We start from the raw sequence: 21,521 nt of genomic DNA on the forward strand, positions 1-21,521 counted from the left end.
CAATATCTAAACATCAAACAGTGACATCTACATGTAAAACAGTGACACGTGTGCAGTACACACAGTGGTGATGGGCGCTGGGCTGTGTGTGTCTAATCCTTCCAGCAGAAAGGGCTTGCTCGGGCGAGTGGATCATCAGTGTGGTGTGGGGAGGCAGTGCTGGCTGTGGGTCCCACCATAGACACATAAATGGAGGTGGACACAAAGTTTGGGCCAACTTCAAAATGGCTCTTAATGAAAGCTAGAGAGCTACACACCACAACAAGCTGTCCGCCATTTTAATCGCCTCCATACACACACAATCTGCACACCCCAGAGTATTTATACATACTGTACATATATATATATATATCATCAGATCATGTGTGAGACACGTCATCATTTTCATTAACACAGACAGCAGTGACATTTACCTCTCTTTATGCAAAGAGCACATGAGGGATCATCCCCACTGCTGGTTCCCCTTTAAATCAGTATTCATTCAGGCCCAGCAAGCATGTGCCACTTACAGCGCATCAGTCTTTTACTGGCTGTGTTTACCTATTCTCAGTGCCTCACTGGACTTCACAAACCTTCACTCACACCAACTGCAGTGAGATTCAGGGACAGTTATAGCATACAGCTCTGACTTGAAGCACCCCCCTGTGCTGTTAAAGAACCCCTGTGCATGAGACGCCAATGGCATAGCAGCTGACCGCAGTGTTCCACAGGTATATAAACTGACAACGCTGGAGAGAGAGAGAGAGAGAGAGAGAGAGAGAGAGAGAGAGACTGCCCTCTTCACCGATCTTTTCCACTACTGAAAAATGCCTGAGAATTAGTTTACCAATAGCTTCACTTTTCCAAACTTTTCTTTCTGGTTTTTTTTCTTTTTTTTGGAGGGGGGATAAAAAGCCAAAGTGCCTATCGCTCACTCAGTCTGCGGAGGGGCCGCACCACGCTGCCGTCGGGAGCGGGTCCCGCTCGCGGTGCTCATTTCGGCCGTATTTCACCGGCAGCCCGAGGCTGTGGATAATGGGACATTACTCACTGTGATAGCCAGACCTCTTCTGCATGGCGGTTACGGGGCAATCTTTATGAGCCAGGAGAAGCTGCTTCAGCTGGGCCACTTCATTTCTCAGCAGGGTGACTTCATTCTGCGGGAGAGAGGGAGAGAGAGGGTGAGAGAGAACAGCACAAAGACTCTGAGCGGCTCCAACTTGCTCGCGCTCTTAGAGTGGTAACGCTAGAGGCTCCTGAGTGCTATGCACAGAGTGAGCCCTCTAACTGACAACCAGGCTGAGTGAGTTGCCAACAATGACCAGGACCCCACAGCATGGAAAAAACTGGCTTTGTTCTACCATGGACTGGGTAGGTCACCTAGGGTTCTCTCGCACCGCTGGGACCGTGGACCTAACTTGGGCACCTGTCAGGTACTCAGAGAGCATCAGGGAGATGCACCCCTCCCATAGTCCTTTGCCTGCCTCTCGGTGCACTGATGGACTTGAACAGTGAAAAATTGAGATTAATACATAAATAAACTGGATGGGTTTTGTCATTTGGCAGAAAGAAGGGAGAACCACAACAGAATAATACAAACTCAAAACAGCCCCAAATTAGTGTTGAAGTGACAATGCCTAACACACAGTGATTCTGTCTAACACACTATAAGCACATACATACTATCTCATTGTGTGCCTGCTCTGAACCCACGGCTCTGAGGTACTGCTAATCTCCGTATGTCCGTGAGGCAGGATCAGGACAACTGGCTTATGCTGTTCACAGTGCCATAAACGGGGACATGTGAACTGACTCGCACCCCGAGTTGACAAGAGCCAACACAGTCCCAACAGTCAGGAATGGGACATATCATTAGGGAAAAGAGAGCTTGTGCCTCACGAACCACCAAAAATAGGAGGAGCTACCACGTGCTTCCAGTGACTTGCTGATTAGAAGCAAGCAGAGTGTTTTTCTATGGAGAGGAAAGTCTTTTCATAGGCTCATGGCTCAATATGTATTGTAGCTCCACCCATAATGGGGTTCATGAAAGTACAGCACATGCAGTCTTATGACTGGATAAGACATGCAGCTTAAATGGAGAAGACTGCCTGAAACTCTATGCAGTACATTTGGCCCAACCCCACTTCACGGAGTCTCCCCAACATGTAAATAGACATTATGCTTGTCTGAATGCACCTGCAAGTTAACGCCATCGTATTCTCATACCTCTCACTCTCTCGCAATATAAACGAGACACAGGCAATCTTTTCATCATTACCAACGCCTCGCTGTGATAAAAAGCTCATATTTCCACCTGCGGGAAAAAAAAACGCGACACGTACTTTCAGCGAGAGGTAATAGGATAATGGATGGGAGCGAGAATGAAGTACGAGGCACTTTTTCAATTATGTTGTTCCTGGGATATAATTATGGCCCTTAAATGGCTCTGGACCCACACATTTGTCAGAGGTGAACTCCTCCGCTGGACAGCGCAACTTTGTGGATTCTGCAAAGATTTACACCCTGCTGTCATTACGGCCCCTGGGGGGAGCAGGAATTCCGCATGCAGTAAAGAAGGGGGTGGGCGTATTATTGTGAAGGTGACTTTATTAGGATTTAACGCGGCCAAGAGCAGGCCGAACATCCTCTGGCAGATTTAAGCTCTTTTCTGTTCCCCTTTTAAAGGACCGCGGCAGCCTAATCTATTAGTCTAAAAGCAGCCAATTTATCTGAATCCATCTGTTTAGCCTTGCCCCTCTTGGCATCGCCTGACTGTTCCTGAAACACATTTCAGCACAGCTGGCGGGGCCCCGCGCATCTCAATACCACGCTTACTGCCATCTCCCATGATGCACCTTACCAGGGCTGCTTTGTGCATGCGGCAGCCTTTGATATCATCTCTCCCTTCGTTCGCTGAACCAAAAGCACCCTTTACAGCGCAAGGCCTGCGTGTTGAAAGCAGAGCTTGTGATGGGCAATATGCACTGAATTAAACATATCGAAAGCTTTTCCACAGTCCATTAGTCCATTATGAAGCCATAGTCCATTATAATAGTCCATAGTCCATGGTCCATTGTAAAGGAAATTGCATGGCTGATAAAAGAGCTTGCTTTCAGCTTCTAGCATGCATCATGTTATACCACACCTACGGTGCCAGTGATCTTAACTTAATATACAAAAGTCAGTAAGTATGTCATAAGCAACCAGGTGTGTCAGTCCCTGAGTCATGTGACATGCTTACTGCTTCTGTCCTGACCGAATAGTAAAATTTCTATGGATTCCTATGGATGATCTGATTTAGACCACACCCCTCAAAGAATGCTCATGGCGAGCGAGCCAATCAGAACACCTGTAACATCAGCCATGGCAGAGACAGAATTTTTCAATGTGTAATACACTCAGTGGAATGCATGTTCCATATATTAACAATCTGTGATGCAAACACTGGTGTATGTTATTTCACTCTGCTGTCTTATGGGTGGACAGCACAGCGCTTCACACCAAGCGTTTTAAGTAAGTTCTAAGTTTCAGGAATAAAGAAAATTGCAGAATGCAGCGCCTTCCCGCGAGTCCAGAAGCCTCTGCTCACCCTGACAGCTCATTAAAAAGCCAGTTAAGGATGATGTCGAAGTAATCGCGGATCATTAGGGCCCACTCCGCTGATTGGCTGGGCCCGCGTGTCAGGGCAGCCGCTATTACACAAACCTTGCCACTGATTAATGCTTTCATAGAACCAACACTTTCCTTCTCTGACATTCAATTTTCGCCGCGAGTCGTTCCGTTCTTCACAGTTAACAGCCCTGCCTTCCGTACACCCCCCCCCCCCCCCCCAGCCCCCCCACCCCCCAACAACATCCACTACCACTGGCTTAACTCTTGACTTGCACATATGGTAGGCAAGAAGGATGCTATTTGCATCTTAAAAAATAATGATACATCCGCACCTCCTCGCCCCCCACCCCCCCCCCTGTACGTCTCCCTCTGGTTTAATGGACAAAGATGACAGCACACAAATAAACAGCACATCTCATTAAATCGTCTGGAACGCCAATGCGCCCGTACCCCCGGCTCGCACTTATCAACAGAGACAACAGTTACGTGAACTGTTTCGAACTTGTCAGCATTAGATCCTAATTGCTTCCTGCGAAATGAAGGTTCAAAAAGACGCGTTTTCCCTGGGAGATTTTTTAAGGCCATCCCGCCGATGGGAGAGACGAGGAGAGAGGCGGAGAGGAGGACACGCTTATGCGCGGCTGACATCTGGAGATACATCTTTATTGACAGCGAGGTATCAATGTATGGGAAGCTGGAGAACCCCTGCTGTCACACACAGCACTTCTTAATAGGCATTAATGACTTCATCACCGTCTGAGGGGGGGGAAACAGACTCGCACACACACAAAAGAAAAGGCAACATGCGTTTTTTTTTTTTTTTTGCCTGCTTTTGGTGCTTTGCTCTCAGAGAGTTTGATGCCAGTGTCTCTCCTACCCAGAATGCCCCTGTGTACCTGTGGCTATCCGTTCAAGGAAGATGGAGAAATGCAAAAAACAAAAGGCTACAGTGAGCTTTTTTTCTGGTTTTGACACCTTGCTCTCTGATAGCTGACACCCATGTTTTCCTTATCCATGATGCCCCAGCTAGACGGGGTCTGGGAGTACCTGTAGTTTTCTGTTCATGGAACATGCAGGCACACACAAAGGAAGAAGACACAGTGTGTCTTTGACACCTTCTGTCTGTTTTTGCCACCTTGCTCTCTGACTGCTAATATCGACATCATCACTACCCAGAATTCCCCAGCTGGATGGGACCTGGGTGTACCTGTAGCTTTCTGTTTGTGGAAAACGTTTGGTTTTGACACTCGGCCCTATGAGAGCTGATGTCTTCCCTACCCATAATGCCCCAGCCAAAGGGGAGCGGTTTACCTGCAGCTGTCCGTTGACAGAGCTCAGATCTTCGGCCTTCTTTTCCAGGGACTGGACCCACACCTTCCTCTTCTGCCTGCACCGCGAGGCTGCCGCCCGGTTGCGCTCCAGGAACTTGCGTCTCTTCTCGTCCGGGTCTTCGCTCGCGGCCCTCCGCCGTCGGCCCCCGGTGCTAGGGTTGTGGCGGGCAGGAGGGGCCGGAGACGCCTGCCAGAGAGGGGACATGCGGACCACGCACTGACCCGGGAGCAGGAGAACGCCTCCTCCACCTGCTTCTCATCCCAACACCTCCAACAGTCACCTCTTCTCATCCCAACGCCTCCAACAGTCACCTCTTCTCATCCCAACACCTCCAACAGTCACCTCTTCTCATCCCAACACCTCCAACAGTCACCTCTTCTCATCCCAACGCCTCCTCCAACACTCACTGCTTATTATTCCAACATCTCAAACAGTCACTGCTTATCATATTTTTCACCTATAGCTTGGGGTCTGTACTAGAACACAGCTCACTTACATCCCATGGCACCAGTCGTATGTTCCTTATTGTTACTTATAACACATGATTTCTTTCATCTACTATCTGAGATTCACAATAATTTTACTCTTAATCTCTTTCGACAGAGAAATATCATCATAATATCACTGGAAAATGAACTGAACTCTGCTGTGAGCTTCTTGGCACTTTGTGCTATGCTTGCAAATGAACAGTTTGACATTGATGCACTTGAAATACACAATTCACATATTTTTTCCTCATTCTCTTTATTCCAAGACCAGAAATGTTTCTGGACTAACCCTGAGCTGTGATGCTCACACACACACACACACACACTCACGGGTGTCTCTGTGGTGGAGGTGGCAGGCTGCTGGGGGCACGGCTCCTCAGGTTGGGGGGTGGGTGGGGCCAGAGTGAGGGTCACAGCATCGGTTGGGGCGTCGCCCACCTCCCCATTGGTTACCTGAGGGTTCTGCTGGGTCAGTGATGCTTTCAGCCTCTGGCAAAGGGGGAAAACACAGCAACCAATCAGGTGCCTTCTTGTAATACCTTTCAGCTGAGGCCAAAGTTGCCTTGCAAAAACACAAAGGTTTTCTCCATTAAAACAGGAGCATGCCGGTGATAAATCTAGCCTGGTAAGCGCAACAGATCAAAAACTCACAGCTCAATTTCCATTCACGCAGCAAGAGGCGGAGTGTCCTCGGGATAAATAAACAAAACAAAACCAAAAAAAAAACCCACAAAGAAACGAGCTAATTCCGTCTGCCTGGAAGATGGAGAGACAGAGGCTGGGGCTGACGGCTGTTCCAGGCGTGTTCCAGAGAGCCGAAGCAGTCACGGCTAATTTCCCCACTCCCTGAAGGAGCCCGCCACATCCAGCCACTTGTCACGGGACTGCGTTCCCCGCGGGGGGCGCCGTGTCACAGCGTCCCACATGCGGAGAGCTCGGCTTCAATCTCCGCGGTGATCGAGTGTCTGAGCGCCACCCGGCTCCAGCTCCAGCCACCAGAGCAACACAGCCATGTCATTAACCACAGACAGGCTGTCAGAAGGAACACACGCAACACCCGCACTCAGCAACGCGGCTGTCCCGCTGATAATCCCAGGCGGACCCACGGGCGAATCAAGCACAACTAATTTCGCTGTTTTTCTGTTCAGGTTACTGTCTGCTAAAGCCCGTATCAAAGCTTTCGTGAGTGTCTGGAATCATCACAGGGTTAGTGAGATGTGTATTGATGACGTCGCCCACATGTATTCTTAAGAGTGATCACGGCTTCAGCAAAGAGTACGAGGCTGACAGTGTATACGTGAAGGAGGCCAGGATCAACAGCATGAAAGTGTACATTAACTGTCCTGTCGAAGCGTGCAAGAACATATTTTCTTCAAAAAAAAAAAAAAGAAAAAAGCACAGGAGCATATTACACCAGCTCCCTGTGCCAGACCAATCTGTCTACCAAATTTGTTTGCCGTGTAATACCCATCCAGATTCTCTTCTGGCTCAAACGAGATATTATTCTCCTGGAACGGCCCGCAGAAGGAGGGAGAAAACAGTCAGATCCATATTTCATATCTGCCACGGAAAACCTCATCAGTGTAATAACCCTCCTTCTCAGGGGTGTTATTCCACCATCTGCTGCTATATTACTTATCTTTATTTTGCAACTAATTAACAGCATAATCTTCTAAATTCAGCGAGTTAATTATCATTATTGTGGTCTTTGCAGCATCATCAGTCCTTGTAAAGTGGCTCCCCTGCACCCTGGAGAGCAGCAGAGAGGCGGGCGGAAGGGGGGGCGTTTGGGTGGGGGGGCTGTTTTCTTGACGAGGGCTCATTAGGTGTTTGCTGATGAGCTTGGTGAGAGCAGAGGAGCAGGGAGGGGGGCGGGGGGGGAGGGGTAGCGGCGGGGGGGTGGAGGGGGGCACAGGTCAGGCAGGATTCTGCTGAACAAAAGGTTCCGCGCCAGGCTCGGCTGACTCCGCTTGCCTTTTGCGGGCGCCAGCCGGCTCTCGGCGGAAGCGCCCCTCCGGTTGCCCCCGGCGACGGCCCGCTGAGCGCGCCGCTGTCTACGCGTTTGTCATCCCCGCGCCCCTCGATCCCGACTCCCCCCCCGCCCCCGCCTCCGCGCGCTGCTTTACCTGTTAATTTCACAAGCGCATCGTGCTGCGAGCGCTTACAGGTTCCGTGCTACGCACTCCATCACTGTGCCACATCGCTCCCACGCACCTCTCCATATTCCTGCCCCTCCGCCATCGTCGCACGGACCTTCTGAGGCCGCTCCCACCCCAATCTGCTCGCCCGTCCCGCGGTGACGGCGGCTCGGCGGCTACTTAAGAGGGCTGGTTTGCAGCTTCCTAACAGCAGATAACGCCGTCGGATACAAGCGCACACTGACTCCAATCAACGGCTGATGGTGGCGGGGCTGCAGCTGAAGCCCATTTGGTGGCTGGGCTGCCCCCTACACACCAATGGGATCCAAAATCACGCCTCTCTGCATTTGGGCACAACGATTAACAGGTCAACTGTGTGTTTACGAGTAACATCTCCAGATATGAGAATATGTGAGCCGCCTCAGAAACAAATGTTTTGTAGAAGTGAATGCTCTTGTTGAACTTTTGTACAGATATAGGACAAAATTATATATTGTTAAGGCAACCATAATGTCCCTTCCTGTTATATGTAAATAGAAAGCTGGAGCTGTTATTTAAAAGCTGCAACCCTTTCAATCATATGTTTGCAATTGTCATTATGCTCATCTTATTATTTAAAAGGCAAAAGAGCTCACAATACAACAAAGGGATTCATTTTTCTTTTCTTTTAAATTTGAGAGGGGTTTACGAAGGGAGAAAACCTTAACAAAAATGTCACTCAACCGTGACCATGGCAAAACACATGCTGGTTTTCGTTCCAACTGATATTTAAATTTAGAACCTAGATTTAGGTTAATCACAATATGAATTTGGATCAAATACCTCAATATTATCATATATAAGTAGGAGAAACGTGCTGTTGTTGTACTATTGCAAACAAAAGTAAAATTCAATATATAATAAAAAGTACATATCATGTGCAATCAAGACTATGCATAAAATATAAAGCTGTACATAATATGAAAATTAAACATTTCATTTTTAGTAATATATGCCCCTAATGCAAACTAAAAATACAGATGCATGTCCAATTAAACCAGTAAGGAGGTTAGCTGTAATGTGAATTGGCAAAGTGAATACTCAAGACCTGGCCAGAGACACAAAAGCAACAGGGAACATGCTCAATGATGTGGCATTTATCATCATAGCTCCCTCTGCTGGATAAATACAGAAGTGCATAATACATAATCATTATGTTTCAAGTCATGGTAGCAGTAACATGATCCTGCAGTGTTTAGTCCATATAACTGAGTTTATATAGTGAATGAACAGGATCAACTGCATCCCCCCTGCACTTATAAATGCTTCCTTGGGTATCCGGGTTATTTTAAGAGAGGATGGATTTACGCTTGTGTGGACATACTGGGCATGCTGCCCGACACGGAGGGGAAGAGAGGGTTACCATCTTGGCCTCTGATTGGACAGGAGCAGGGGAGGAGGGTCCTGGGATTCCTGGCACGCTAGGCACGACGGCGACGGGTCTGATGAGCTGATGACAGAAACACGGAGAGGCAGGAGCACACAGTAAATGATTCTGTCACAGCCAGGCACCACACACCCTGCTCACACCACACACCCTGCCTCAAATCCTCTCACACACCCTGCCTCAAATCCTCTCACACACACCCTGCCTCAAATCCTCTCACACACCCTGCCTCAAATCCTCTCACACACACCCTGCCTCAAATCCTCTCACACACACCCTGCCTCAAATCCTCTCACACACACCCTGCCTCAAATCCTCTCACACACCCTGCCTCAAATCCTCTCAAACACACCCTGCCCCACACGCTGACCCCTGAGTCACAAACACACACACACGCTCACACAAACCCAGCCCCACACACTGACCCGAGTCACAAACACACACGCACGCTCAAACACACCCAGCCCCACACACTGACCCGAGTCACAAACACACACGCGCGCTCACACACACTGACCCCTGAGTCAGACCTCCCCACACACAAACACAAAACTGCCTCACACATACACACACGTGTGCACACACACAAAAACAGACTAAAAATTGGCTCCCCTCTCAAACAGATACACATACGCACGCACGCACACACACACACACAAATACTGAAAGTTGCCTCACATCCCCTCTCATACACACACACACACACACACACTACACACTCTAAAAACTGCCTCACACACACACAGAGACCAAAAGCTGCCTAAAATCCCCTCATATTCACACACACACACAGAAGGCTGCCTCACATCCCCCCCTGATTCAGTGCGCTCTGCCTCAGGTGTGAGCCTCATTAGGCCGGATGTGCTGTGAGTTAGTGGCGGCAGCAGCACGTGGAGAGGCATCACACACACTAATGAAGCCTCCTGCCTGCCTGTGTGGAGAACATACGGACAGAGAGGGCCGCGGTGAGGGACTCGGAGAGACGCGCCGGACAGCCAGAGCTGCTCTGCGCATACACACACACGCAGACACACGCAGGCACACACGCACATGCATGCACGCACGCACGCACTCGCACACACACACACACACACACACACACACAATCTCTCTCTCTCACACACACACAAACACACGCACACAGACATGCACGCACACATGCACACAGACACGCACGCATGCACATACATACACACAATCTCTCTCACACACACACACACGCACGCACACACACACAATCTCTCTCTCTCTCACACACACACACACACACGCACACACACACACACACAGATACACACTCACATAAAAAAGACAGTGGTACACACACACAAACATACACACTCGCTCTCACACACATACACATACACACACACACACACAAAACTGCCTCACATCCCCTCTCATACACACACACACACACACACTCCTCAGCTACCCCACACAAACTTGTGCTCTTCTTTGATGAGAGAAAAACTAAGAGAATCTAAGAGTGGCTTCTATAGTATTAAAAAAACTCCCCTCTTTCCTCCTGTCATAGCCGTCTCCAAAAGCTGGGGCGACTGGACACCCTCCCCACTGTGACATCACAGGGATAATCATCTGCTACTGGCTGATCCACACACACACACACACGTACACGCACACACACACGCACACGCATGCATACACAAACAAACAACCACTATTTAACAGCTATAGGAAGGAGGCTCAGATCTAAAATCCACCTTAATTTCTAGCGCAATTCCATTCCATGATTTCACTATTATCAGCATCCCCTTGATTAGCAGGGCCTATGACACTCCTATTTCTCTTTGCAATTACACTGTCCGACTGATCTGAGCCCACATATCAGTCTTACTGGCAGCAGGCCCCAATGCTGTAACCACGGCATTGATAAAACCTCTCTGAGAGACTGAGAAAGGAGAAGCAGGAAGGCGTGTCCCACACTCACGGGGAGGGCGGTGGGAATATGTACACTTGGGTTGGCCACGGACGCCGGGATGGCGACAGGCATCGTCTGGCCGTTAGGGAGCTGCAGGAGCACAGGGAAGGCACCAGAGACGGGACTGCAGGAGGAAACACAACATCGTGATTACACAAGCACCAGAAAACAGAGACCTCCATACTACACCATACACAAGAAAACACGCCCTACCAGGCACTTGTACAGAAAGGGTTAGCAGTGTTCTCCAAATAAAGAAAGGCCCATCTCATGCTTCACAGCCTGCTAATCTAAAATAGAGCCAAACACCAAGACTGGATAGCCTATTTCACGAACATGCCACTGAGAAAAGAAAGAAACAAATCAACTCCAATAGATAAAAAAAGAATTGCATGGCCACTATAAAAACCGATTAATGTCCAAAAAAATAGTAATAAAAAAAAAAACCCATATAAAACAGTTTAATTAAATGAGTAACATTTGAGTTACTTACACTAAGGGCCTGTTTGAGGCCGGGACCTGTGTGATTACAGAGCTAGCGGTTGGCGAGGGGAGGACTTGCTGTATTACCACACTGGCGTCTGAGCTCGCCAGGAGGACGCTGGGCACTACGGCGGTGGCCGGCCGTGCGGCGGGCAGCAAAGAAACGTCCTGGAAACACCATACAGACAAACCCCCAGCTCCATTAGCCTCGAAGGGCTAACCCAAACCTGCGGTTCCGTTAGCCTCGAAGGGCTAATCCAAACCCGCAGCTCCGTTAGCCTCGCAGGACTAACCCAAACCCGCCGTTCCGTTAGCCTCGCGGGGCTAAGCATAATTGAGAACCGTCTCGCCCGTCGCTTCCCGATCCCGTCCTTGGAAATGAGATGCGTTTTACGGATCGTTCAATTTGAAAAGTCCTTTGAAAACTGGCACACAAGGTCTCTGACAACTTATCAGCCCGTTCACCACTGTATACAGGGATGTTACTATTACACTGACACATTCTGAATAAAAAATACTGAATATAGCAAAATCCAAGTTTGACTGGCATGTATTCCTCTAAGTCTGATGGAACACGTTGTTATTGTTAGCGGTAAATTTAACTACACGTTTTGGATGACAGTAAGCAGATGACAGACTGTACAGGCCTGTGCACCTGTGACCACCACTGTCTGTGCTGTCACCTTGTACCAGCATCGCATAGGTGACACTGACTGTGCTGCAAAGAACTACAGAAAAGCCCCTCTAATATGGGAGGCCAATTAGGTGGACATTGCCATCATATTCAAACCATTACATGATGGGAAGAGGTTATCTCGAGGTTCAGCAAAAAAGGCTGAGCAGACAGACTGACTGGCAAGAGTGGTGTGCTTTTTCTATTGTCCTCTGAAAAAAATTCAAGAAATGCAAAAAATACATATCAGAGAACAGACAGAATGATAATCTGGTCTGCTAGCTCTTGTTATTGTAACAGTACATTGTCATTTGAGTTCAAATGTGGTACTAGCGTTTTCTAGCTTTATGCTTATGTTCACGCAGACTTATTATACTCACTATTGCACCTTAATTTGTTAGTCACTGTGGATAAGATCATCTGACAAACAAATAGAGGTTTATGCTGGTGTAGGCTGATATTCATGCCCGCTGCATCATGGATTTAAAGTGTATGAGCTGCAACACTTTTCCTCACCTTGTCATCACAGGTGGTGGATTCTGGATGGGGCAGAGGGCTGTCTCTGTGGGCCTCGACGGCAGAAGTTTCCTCAATTTTAGCTCTTATGACAGGCGTAGCGATCGGGGACAAATCTAAGGGCAGCTAAGAGACACCACATGATATGACAACAAAACTCAACGGAAGCAAAGCTGAAACACCTGCGAGACGGAATCTGCCTTCATAAGGTCTTATCGAATGAGAGACAACAAATCTCTTTCATTTGGAACAGACGCCTAAGCACACTCTGGCTGCCGTGAGGGAGAGTTACCTTTCTAATATCCTCATCAGAGGCCTTTTTGAAGTCGTGCTCAAACGGGCTGGTGAGTTCATTGAACAGCCCCACTTCTTCGCAGTTCTTCAGAAAACGAGTAGGTGTCGGCGTCTGGTCTGAAACGACAAATATCTTCCACTACCTGAAACTGGTGACATTCTGTCCTGAGACGCATTAAAAACACAGCAAGCAAATTTTGGTTCCAATGCTTCCCCAGTGGTGCAATCACTAATTATTTAAAGTAAATAAATGAATGAATAGTCACTTAATTTTCAATTAACAAAACCTGAAAATACTGGTTTCTACGTTATTTCTAACACCCAATATAAGGTGCACGGTTTACAGAAGTGGAAACCACTTTCATCCAAGAGAAAAATGTAAATAATTCAGTAAACAATATATAATAAATATAAGTAATAATAAGTGACACTGGAGTCATTCAATGCACAAAAAATGCCCCATAAGCAGGTCTTTTCTTACTTATTCTGTACTTACCCGCAACTATGACACTGTCATTTCGTGCTGGACCAAACTTCAGTGTCATCTCATGTTTGTGTTTATGTACAGCCAAATGGTCTTCATTGGTGAAACGCTATCAAAATAATATGGAAAATTTGTTTAAAGGGATGCTCCAGGAAAACCTTTCTACAAAACAAAGTGACCATTAAAGGGTCAGGTAAACACTAACTGACCTCAGGTGTATCATTTCAAAATGACAACAAACAGGCCAATTGGACATATAAAAAATTGTAAAAGTATGCATTTCTTGTTGATTGAGGTCTAAGGTCAAAAACTCATCTCATTTTGAATCTACAGAAACATGCACATCATATGTGAGTAGCACTGTCTATTGGGTTTGGAATGATACCATATTCATGCTTGTATGTCACAGACAGAGACAGACTATCTACAAGGTAGTGTGGGAGGTCCCAAACTGGTCAGCTTTGACCACCTTTATTACTGGAACTCTTTGTCATTTAGGTACAGAATTTGCAGGGAGTGCTTCCCCACAGTGGGACATCTGTGGACATGTTCATGTAAATCATAAGGAAGCCAACAACAGCCATTTTTTATTGAATTCATATTGGAATGTCCCTAATACATTTCATACATACTTGACCACATCCAGGAACAGTGCATATAAATGGTCTGTCATCACTCATATTCAGAGGGTCCTTTTATATCCTACATGATGAAAAGAGAAAAGGAACACCAACCACATTTCAAAAAAGGACAAATGCCTGCCATCTAAAAGAAAACAACTTCTGTGAATAAACCATGTTCTTGTCTGGCCATGACCTGAGAATTTAAACAGCTATTCTTTTAAAACTTAAAGCTTTGAGAGCATACAAATTGGATTGACTTGGTAGGCAAATGTGTAAAATGTACAGTAGTTATGGAGGACACACATCATCTCTCTCTCTCTCTCTCTAACCCCCCCCCCCCCCATCTTCCCATCTGTTTCAAAGGCAAGATGGCTCCCCAGATAGCATGGTGCTGTTGCTCCGCCAAATCTTCAATTGAGAAGACACTTTGACATTATGAACATGATCAACAGACCATGTAACCCAGCAACTGCCAGCTGAGACTGGATTATGATGCGTATGAGGTTCCGCACTCATGCAGTATGCCATGTTCCAGTTCCAGAGAGGAAGTGATCTGATCAATTGCAGCACAACAGCATCATGTTATATGTCCTCTCTTGCCAGTCACAGTAAACGTGCTCATGTAAGAGTGTTGACACATACAGTTAAGGTGATGCTGGAGGTGGACATGTTGAAATAAAAGGACTGAAGAGTCAACAGCACCCGCAAAACTGCCAGGCTTTTGGCCAAACTGGCTGGGAAGCGTTTTTATGACTGCTTAAACTGTGCTCTCTGTATTCCAGTTTGGGTAACTGGTGCATTGGTATTAGAACAATAGAATGGAAATATGCTCACTGAAATAACAGAGGAAAACATCCAAAACGTCTTACTGAATGAAATTGGTAAATTTGCAACTAAAGAGTTTTTTTTTAATTCAGAGACAAATTCCTCTTCGTGTAGTGGCTGCTGTGTGCTTTAAAGAAATGCTTGAGGGCTGTGTGCCCTCAGAACATAAAAAAAAACCAGAACTTTAAGATCCAGGCAGCAAAGTAGACATTTTCAATTAACAAAAAACGGCGAGTTGCGAGTAGTGCAATGATAAAGGTTGCTTTTAGGATGGCTTGCTATTAATGTTTAACACATTTATCCTTAGCCACCTGTGCTATTGTCTGCACTAGCTTCTGCATAGTTAGCTACTACTGAAACTACAGCACAGTTAGCTAACCGACGTCACCAATGAATATAATCATATAAAGTCAATTTAGCTAGCTTGCTATCCACTTAGCAAGGTAGGCAATAATCTAGCTAACCTGTTATCATCAACTGGCTAATAGCTAGCGGGCAAGCTATCAAATTATTGTGCAAACTGTGAAAGGCGTCATGAAAAACAAGCACATATAGCAAGCTTTCAATATTGTAACTCCTGTTCATATACTCCATTGCCCTAGTAAGCAATCAAGCTAGCTGGCTACCACCCTGCCTCTTGTCTTGGAACGGCTAGCTTTCTAGCTGTTATCACCGTCGCCATATTATTGCTATTAATATTATTAAATGCATTCTGTATTCGTCACTCATTTATAAGCCAAATATGTTCACAACTTGTCACGGACAGCACTTGAACGGTGAGATGGGTTTGCCATCCAACGCTGTCAATTTATACGGACTATTTACACACTTACCCCGCGCTCAACCTTTCAGCAGGCTAAATCCCACGGCTACGGCCAGATCTCGCGAGTGCACTCCCACCCAGCGTGCGCAGCCGTATGCGCTGCCCTCAACGTCAGGCGCATTACATAAATACACCAGGGCAAGCTTGCGTTTAGGGAAAAATACTTTACAAAAAGAGCCTTACATGAGTTTGCAGTGTAACTAACCAATTTTTCCCCAGAATTTGAACCGAACACGGATTGCGCAACAAGCTGCAGTGATTTAGATCACGTGCCAAGGACCCTAATAATATGGTGGAGGACCCGGTGATTTGTGGTATGCAAGTTTAACTGAAAGTGTCTGGATTACAGAAACATTAACTTGCACATGAAAGCACTGGTTGGCAGCAGTTTTCAAGTACATTAAAATTTTGTCACCTGAAGCCAGCTGCACTGAACTTAAAATGATTTCCTTCACATTCTGAAACTGCTAAGGGAGTGGTTAGGTTCTTACAGTGCATCTAAAATAATTAAGGCAAGACAATTATTTAGCACCAGTAAATGACGTAAGTCTAAATTTATTAATGCGATTTACAAAAGCATGATCTGGCATTCAACGGTCTTAATGCAATTTCAGCCCACATACATACTGCAAACTGACCTGCAGTTAAACCTCTGGAGAAACCATTCTGCTCATCTACATTAAGCTTTCAGACAATGCATTAGAAAAATGTATGGAATAAATGCCATTTGGATTTACAGAATGAGTACACAGCGGTCTTCAGATGGAGATCGCTACTTTGACATTCGTTTGAAAGCTGATCATGCAACTGTACCTGTTCCGTAGGAAGAAAAACAGGATTCCCACAATACAAAACTTACTGCCATGTTTTTAAATAGTCAAATACATGTATTTTAATTCTGTAATTGGATACATTTTTACAGTCCATGTCTTATATTTTGACAGTGTTCAACAACCTGGAAAATGTACGTTTTATGACACCAACACAACAATTTTGGTAGCCACTGTAAAATGCCATTACATCTGTAGGTAAGATGTATATTCACATCTGGATGAGGTTTTTACATGGCGAACAAGATCAAGAAAGCAACCATCAGACAGAAAAGCCCCATGGCTTCAGACAAGGCGAACCCCAGGATGGCATAGGAGAACAGCTGCTGCTTCAGAGAAGGGTTCCTGCAGGAAAGAGACAATATAGTTAGCAACATGTAAGTATTCACTGAATAACAATGTGAAATCAACAACAAAGTAAAAACTTCACTTATAAGGAATGTTTCATGGGGCCAAAACATTGCGTATAAATTATGACATTATGCAAAAAGCAGTCTGCAGGTGTTCAATTTACTTAATGATATGTAGGCCACAAGCCTACAAATAATCTCATCAGGTGAGTATAACATTTGTTTTTGAAGCTGAAGGACACTGAAGCTGAGAGAGGACAAAAAGAGGACAAACATGCCAAAGCTGTGACCAGTGCAGAAAGCAAAGTGTGAAAGGTCCTGACAATGTCCTGACAGCGAGCTGATCCTCATAAAGATCTGACAAGGGGTCCCACCCTCACCTGGCATATCCAATGATGAGGCTACCGAACACCGTCCCGATCCCAGCACCTGATCCAGCCACTCCGACTGTGGCAGCTCCAGCACCGATGAACTTGGCAGCAGTGTCAATGTCCCTGCTCACTGCACTGGTCTGGAAGCCTCTGAGCGCTACCTGGGAGTAGGTGTTCTGTGGCAGGAGGGCTGCATTAGCCTAGAAAACAGGTAATGGGAGAGACACGTGCTGAAATCAATCAACATTAAAAGCTACTGCAACGATATGGTTCCAAAACATTAGCGCCGATGATGGTAATGCTTTCTGTCAGCCGCTTCATTTTAAGGCGCTCTGAATACTTAGAAGGCTGACACAACAGTCACAAACACTTGACAACCGATATTACAGAACATATTGTTAACATGTAATGGTCAATTTAAACTGATTTTAAACAGTCGTGTGGTTATGCACTAAACGTTAATAAATTTGACAAAACTTGTAAGTTTTAAGCACTTCTAGTGTGTGACTGTCACAAACTGCTGTTAAAACATCAGACATTTACCCATCATTTGACATGCCCCGTGAAATACACAATGCATGACGAACGTTTTCCCAGCTACTACACTTACAAAGGAGGAAGGACACAAAATGGCTTGTACTTTGTGGCCATTATGTTAACATGTGTACTGCTGATATATGCAATTATGGAACCGCCATTAATGTAATGAGCTACCACGACATTTATTTCTTCCATTACCAATTGACACTGTGACACCAATTTGGCAGAGGACAGAAAAGCGAGTGGGGTACATGACATCCAGGTTGGGCCCTTGGAGGGAGCAGTGGAGGATCAGCGGGGGCAGCCGGGTAATTCCTCACCTCTCCCGTTCTGGCCTCAGGTCCAGAGATCACGGCCGCGGAGAGGGGTCTGTACAGAGCCCGGGAGCCAGCACGCACCTGCACCCACAACAACACCAGTCACATGACAGACAAGCAGTGCTGAAATAAGACACCTGCTGCACTGCATAACAGCACTGGGGGAGAAACACATCTCCATGAAGGAGACTGCTGCAAAATGTAACATGCATCAAGACATACAAAGATGATGACCCTGTACACATAATTATGAACTTTTAACACAGCTCGGCACTTTATCTGCTTATCCACAGCATGTAATAAATCTTCTTTCAAGCCAATGGCTTAATGAGGGCTTCTCAAGCTGACACTATATGTAAGCTTCTTTTCCAATGTGATTAATTAAAGTGCAAAATCTGTTCACTTTCACGTCATGCTTACTATCCAAAGAGACAACCTTCTTGAATTAAATGCACTTACTACATCTGACATGAATTCATGGAGAGAATAACTCGCATAATGTAGTGTATCCAAGTGCTCAGATATTCCTGTGTGCTAACGTGGTGCAAACTGTAAGTCTTCGTTGCAACAGCCTGACAAAGTGGGAGGCACCTTGAACTTTGCTGCTCTGGCCAGAAACTTATAAATTGCTACGTGGCTTTACTTAGACACGCATAATATTGCATCTGTTGCGTGTGTAATACTACATTTCCCGTGCAACTTGTGTAGGGTAGCTATTGTGCTGCCCCCCGACGTATCAATTTGGCTGCCTTTGCACACGACCCGAGGTAAAGGACATAACTCGCCAGCGTTCCCTTCTGCAAGGCCAAAATCCGCACCTTACACCAAACAACCTAAACATCACGTGCTTACGAATTAAGATAATGCCACTGGTGTGCATTCGTTCATTCATTAATCGCAACGGGACGTTTACTCAGATTATATCGAAATGACCTTGGAATTTGGAAACCTGCGGGAGCACAGCTTGCTGGCTAGAGGCGTGACGAGTGTTGTGACTAGCCAGAAGTTTTGACAGAGGAATGTCATTCAGAATACAAGGGTCGCAAACCTATGGCCGAGGATTTAGGTAGTGCACTGAAGCACCAAAGTCACATTTCCTAGACGCTCCAATTCGTCTTGCAAACGTGCACATAAAAAGTGTGCTGCTGCTTAGTAACATAAAACCTATTTAGCAAGCAACTGTTAAGATAGCCAGCAAGCCTGCTAACTGAATTCAAGTTCAACAGGCCCGTGCAAGTATTACATGGGAGACCGATCAACTGTCTGTGTAAAGATAAAAATTTACAATGAAAAATAACTCACCAATGCAGGCGTAGAGACGAACTTCGCACAAGCGTACATTTTAACGGGATTAATTAACCGGTTCGTTCCGACTTGACTGAAACCCGGGTCTGTCTCTGGAAAAGACAAGGCAGAATTAGCTAGCTAGCTAAGGTCAATGAACGATTTCTACCAAACATTCTGAAACAGAGACTTCAAAATAAAGTGCAACCACACACACGACCCCATACAGTTAGGGTCTCGGATCAGTCCCATAGTAAAAGCATTTGTGAGAGAAGATGACGGAGGATTCGATATGCACAAGTTTCCAGATCTCCATTTACCTTTCCTTCACTTACCGGCAGCAGAGGTCGAACCACTGTGAGCGCACAGCGCATGCGTCAACTTTATTCACAATCCCGGATGTTGGCTTCACGACACCCAAGGTCGTTTCACTGAAACTTTATTGAAAACGCAGAAAAACACAGCACTAGGCTTCCAACACCCGAATAATGAAACCAGTGCTGTAAGATTCATCATTAACATTTTACGATATTAAACGATGACGGAGGCGATGTGTCTGGCAGCTGATAATGTTCATATTTAAAAAATAATTGAAGATGATCTTTTATGCAAATATTATGTAGTTGAACGGGTAAGGTGCCCCCTGCAACCTATACATTTAAAAGATTAATACATATTCTATGAGTAATCTAAATACTATGATCTGCACAAATGTTATAACATACCCAAATTATAATTTCACCTTTTTCGTGGTAGAAGACAAAAAACTGAACATTTTCCTGTTTTGTGACAAAATATTCATGATTGTGGTGTCTGCAGTCTTACCAAGACAAGATGCTGGAGAAAATGTTAATATTTAATGTCACCGGTTCAGGAATATTGATGTGTCCAAGTGAAACACAAACAGACAAATATTCAGTTTAGGGTGGAACTTACCTGAATATTTGACTCATGTGACCCTCATTTGATTGAGTGACAAAGTGATCAAAAAATAATAATAATCAGAGAATACTGGGCCAGGAATAGAAATTTCAGTGGGGGTGGTGTAATCAGTCATCTCACCATAAACATGAATAGTAATAAATATCATCCTTTGCACTAGAGGCTTCAGAGTCCATGCCCTTTGAGCCACTGCAGCGGCTACAGCGTTGCAATGCTGTCAGTGTGCTCTATCTACACCGTCTCTGCTCCTGCCATCTCACCTGTTGAGGTGTGAATCTCGCTCCTCCCAGAGGGGGTATCCCAGAGCCCCCCATGCGCGCGCCCCTCAGACTGGGGGTGCGGAGGCTCACCGGCAGAATTTATAATCTTGATGAATGACTCGCCAGCAGCTGAGGCAGGAAGGCAAAGGTAATGAGGGCTGAGGAATGCCTCTCGCCTTCCACCACCAGCTGTAATGGAACAATCCCCCACTGGCTCCTCAGGGGATTGAGTCATGGCCTCCTGATCTGGCAGAGACTTTTTTTTCGGGGAATCACCCCCACTGATGTTCTCGGTTCCCACGCACCATAAGGAAATGACAGGATCAACAGTCATGAAGGAGTCCGCTGGGGGGGCTACTGTTCTTTCTCCCAGTGTGAGCGCAGAGCTACTCAGATACCTGCACAGAAATGCACCATGGGCTTTCCTGTGTATACTCCTAACAATGGAGTGTATTTTTTACACAGCATACAGTACATCTGCATTTAAGAGTTGGGTTTTTCCCATGAATACACATTTGCCAAATAAAATATGAAATCTGAAATTATTCCAATAATACATTAGCAAAGGACTCCCCAAAACATGTTCTTATATGAGAATGATATTTGCACAGATTCAGCATACCTCTTTTGGTGGGGAGTATAATTTTGTCTCCTGTGTAATTTTTCAATTTTATATTTACCAATGAAGTGTGATATGTAACAACATTATTTGGAATGTATAATGTACATATATATTTTTTCTAAATCCAAATAATATCTGTAAAGATATGACCATATATTCAACTGGACATCGATACATGCATGGCCCCGTGTTTCATGTTTTCTGAGAATTTAAAGGTGCAGCTGCATGTTGTATAATAAGCGGATTTAAATAGGCAATATGCTTCTCTATTAAATATCCACTTTCTCTTTCACTTACAATTGCAGAACAGTGAATCAGCAGACGCCCACTGCTGTCAATATGATCCTTTAATTCAGGGTTGGCCCTG

The 21,521-nt window shown here is 45.8% G+C and overlaps 2 protein-coding genes across 3 annotated transcripts; both read right to left on the reverse strand.

Moving 5' to 3' along the window:
• Window positions 1–1,022: 1,022 nt before the first annotated feature.
• Window positions 1,023–15,694, reverse strand: atf2 (activating transcription factor 2). Its single transcript, XM_036545266.1, has 11 exons — window positions 15,649–15,694; window positions 14,000–14,069; window positions 13,380–13,476; window positions 12,882–13,000; window positions 12,590–12,715; window positions 11,411–11,568; window positions 10,927–11,041; window positions 8,952–9,038; window positions 5,742–5,900; window positions 4,903–5,109; window positions 1,023–1,136 (listed from the first exon to the last, which is right to left on the reverse strand). Exons 2-11 carry the CDS (start codon window positions 14,045–14,047, stop codon window positions 1,023–1,025), a joined length of 1,230 nt encoding a protein of 409 aa, XP_036401159.1. The 5' UTR covers window positions 14,048–14,069; window positions 15,649–15,694.
• Window positions 15,695–16,162: 468 nt separating this feature from the next.
• atp5mc3a (ATP synthase membrane subunit c locus 3a) lies at window positions 16,163–19,737 on the reverse strand. 2 transcript variants are annotated; one of them, XM_036545087.1, is made up of 5 exons: window positions 19,666–19,737; window positions 19,349–19,443; window positions 18,050–18,127; window positions 17,199–17,389; window positions 16,163–16,813 (listed from the first exon to the last, which is right to left on the reverse strand). In XM_036545087.1, the coding sequence occupies exons 2-5, from the start codon at window positions 19,385–19,387 to the stop codon at window positions 16,699–16,701; spliced, it is 423 nt and encodes a 140-aa protein (XP_036400980.1). In that variant the 5' UTR covers window positions 19,388–19,443; window positions 19,666–19,737; the 3' UTR covers window positions 16,163–16,698. The 2 variants fall into 2 exon arrangements, with proteins under 2 accessions (XP_036400980.1, XP_036400981.1); XM_036545088.1 differs by having other exon boundaries at window positions 19,651–19,707.
• Between the last annotated feature and the right edge of the window lie 1,784 nt (window positions 19,738–21,521).

This window comes from Megalops cyprinoides, chromosome 14, assembly GCF_013368585.1.
Source record: "Megalops cyprinoides isolate fMegCyp1 chromosome 14, fMegCyp1.pri, whole genome shotgun sequence".
NCBI classification, from domain to species: Eukaryota; Metazoa; Chordata; class Actinopteri; order Elopiformes; family Megalopidae; genus Megalops; species Megalops cyprinoides.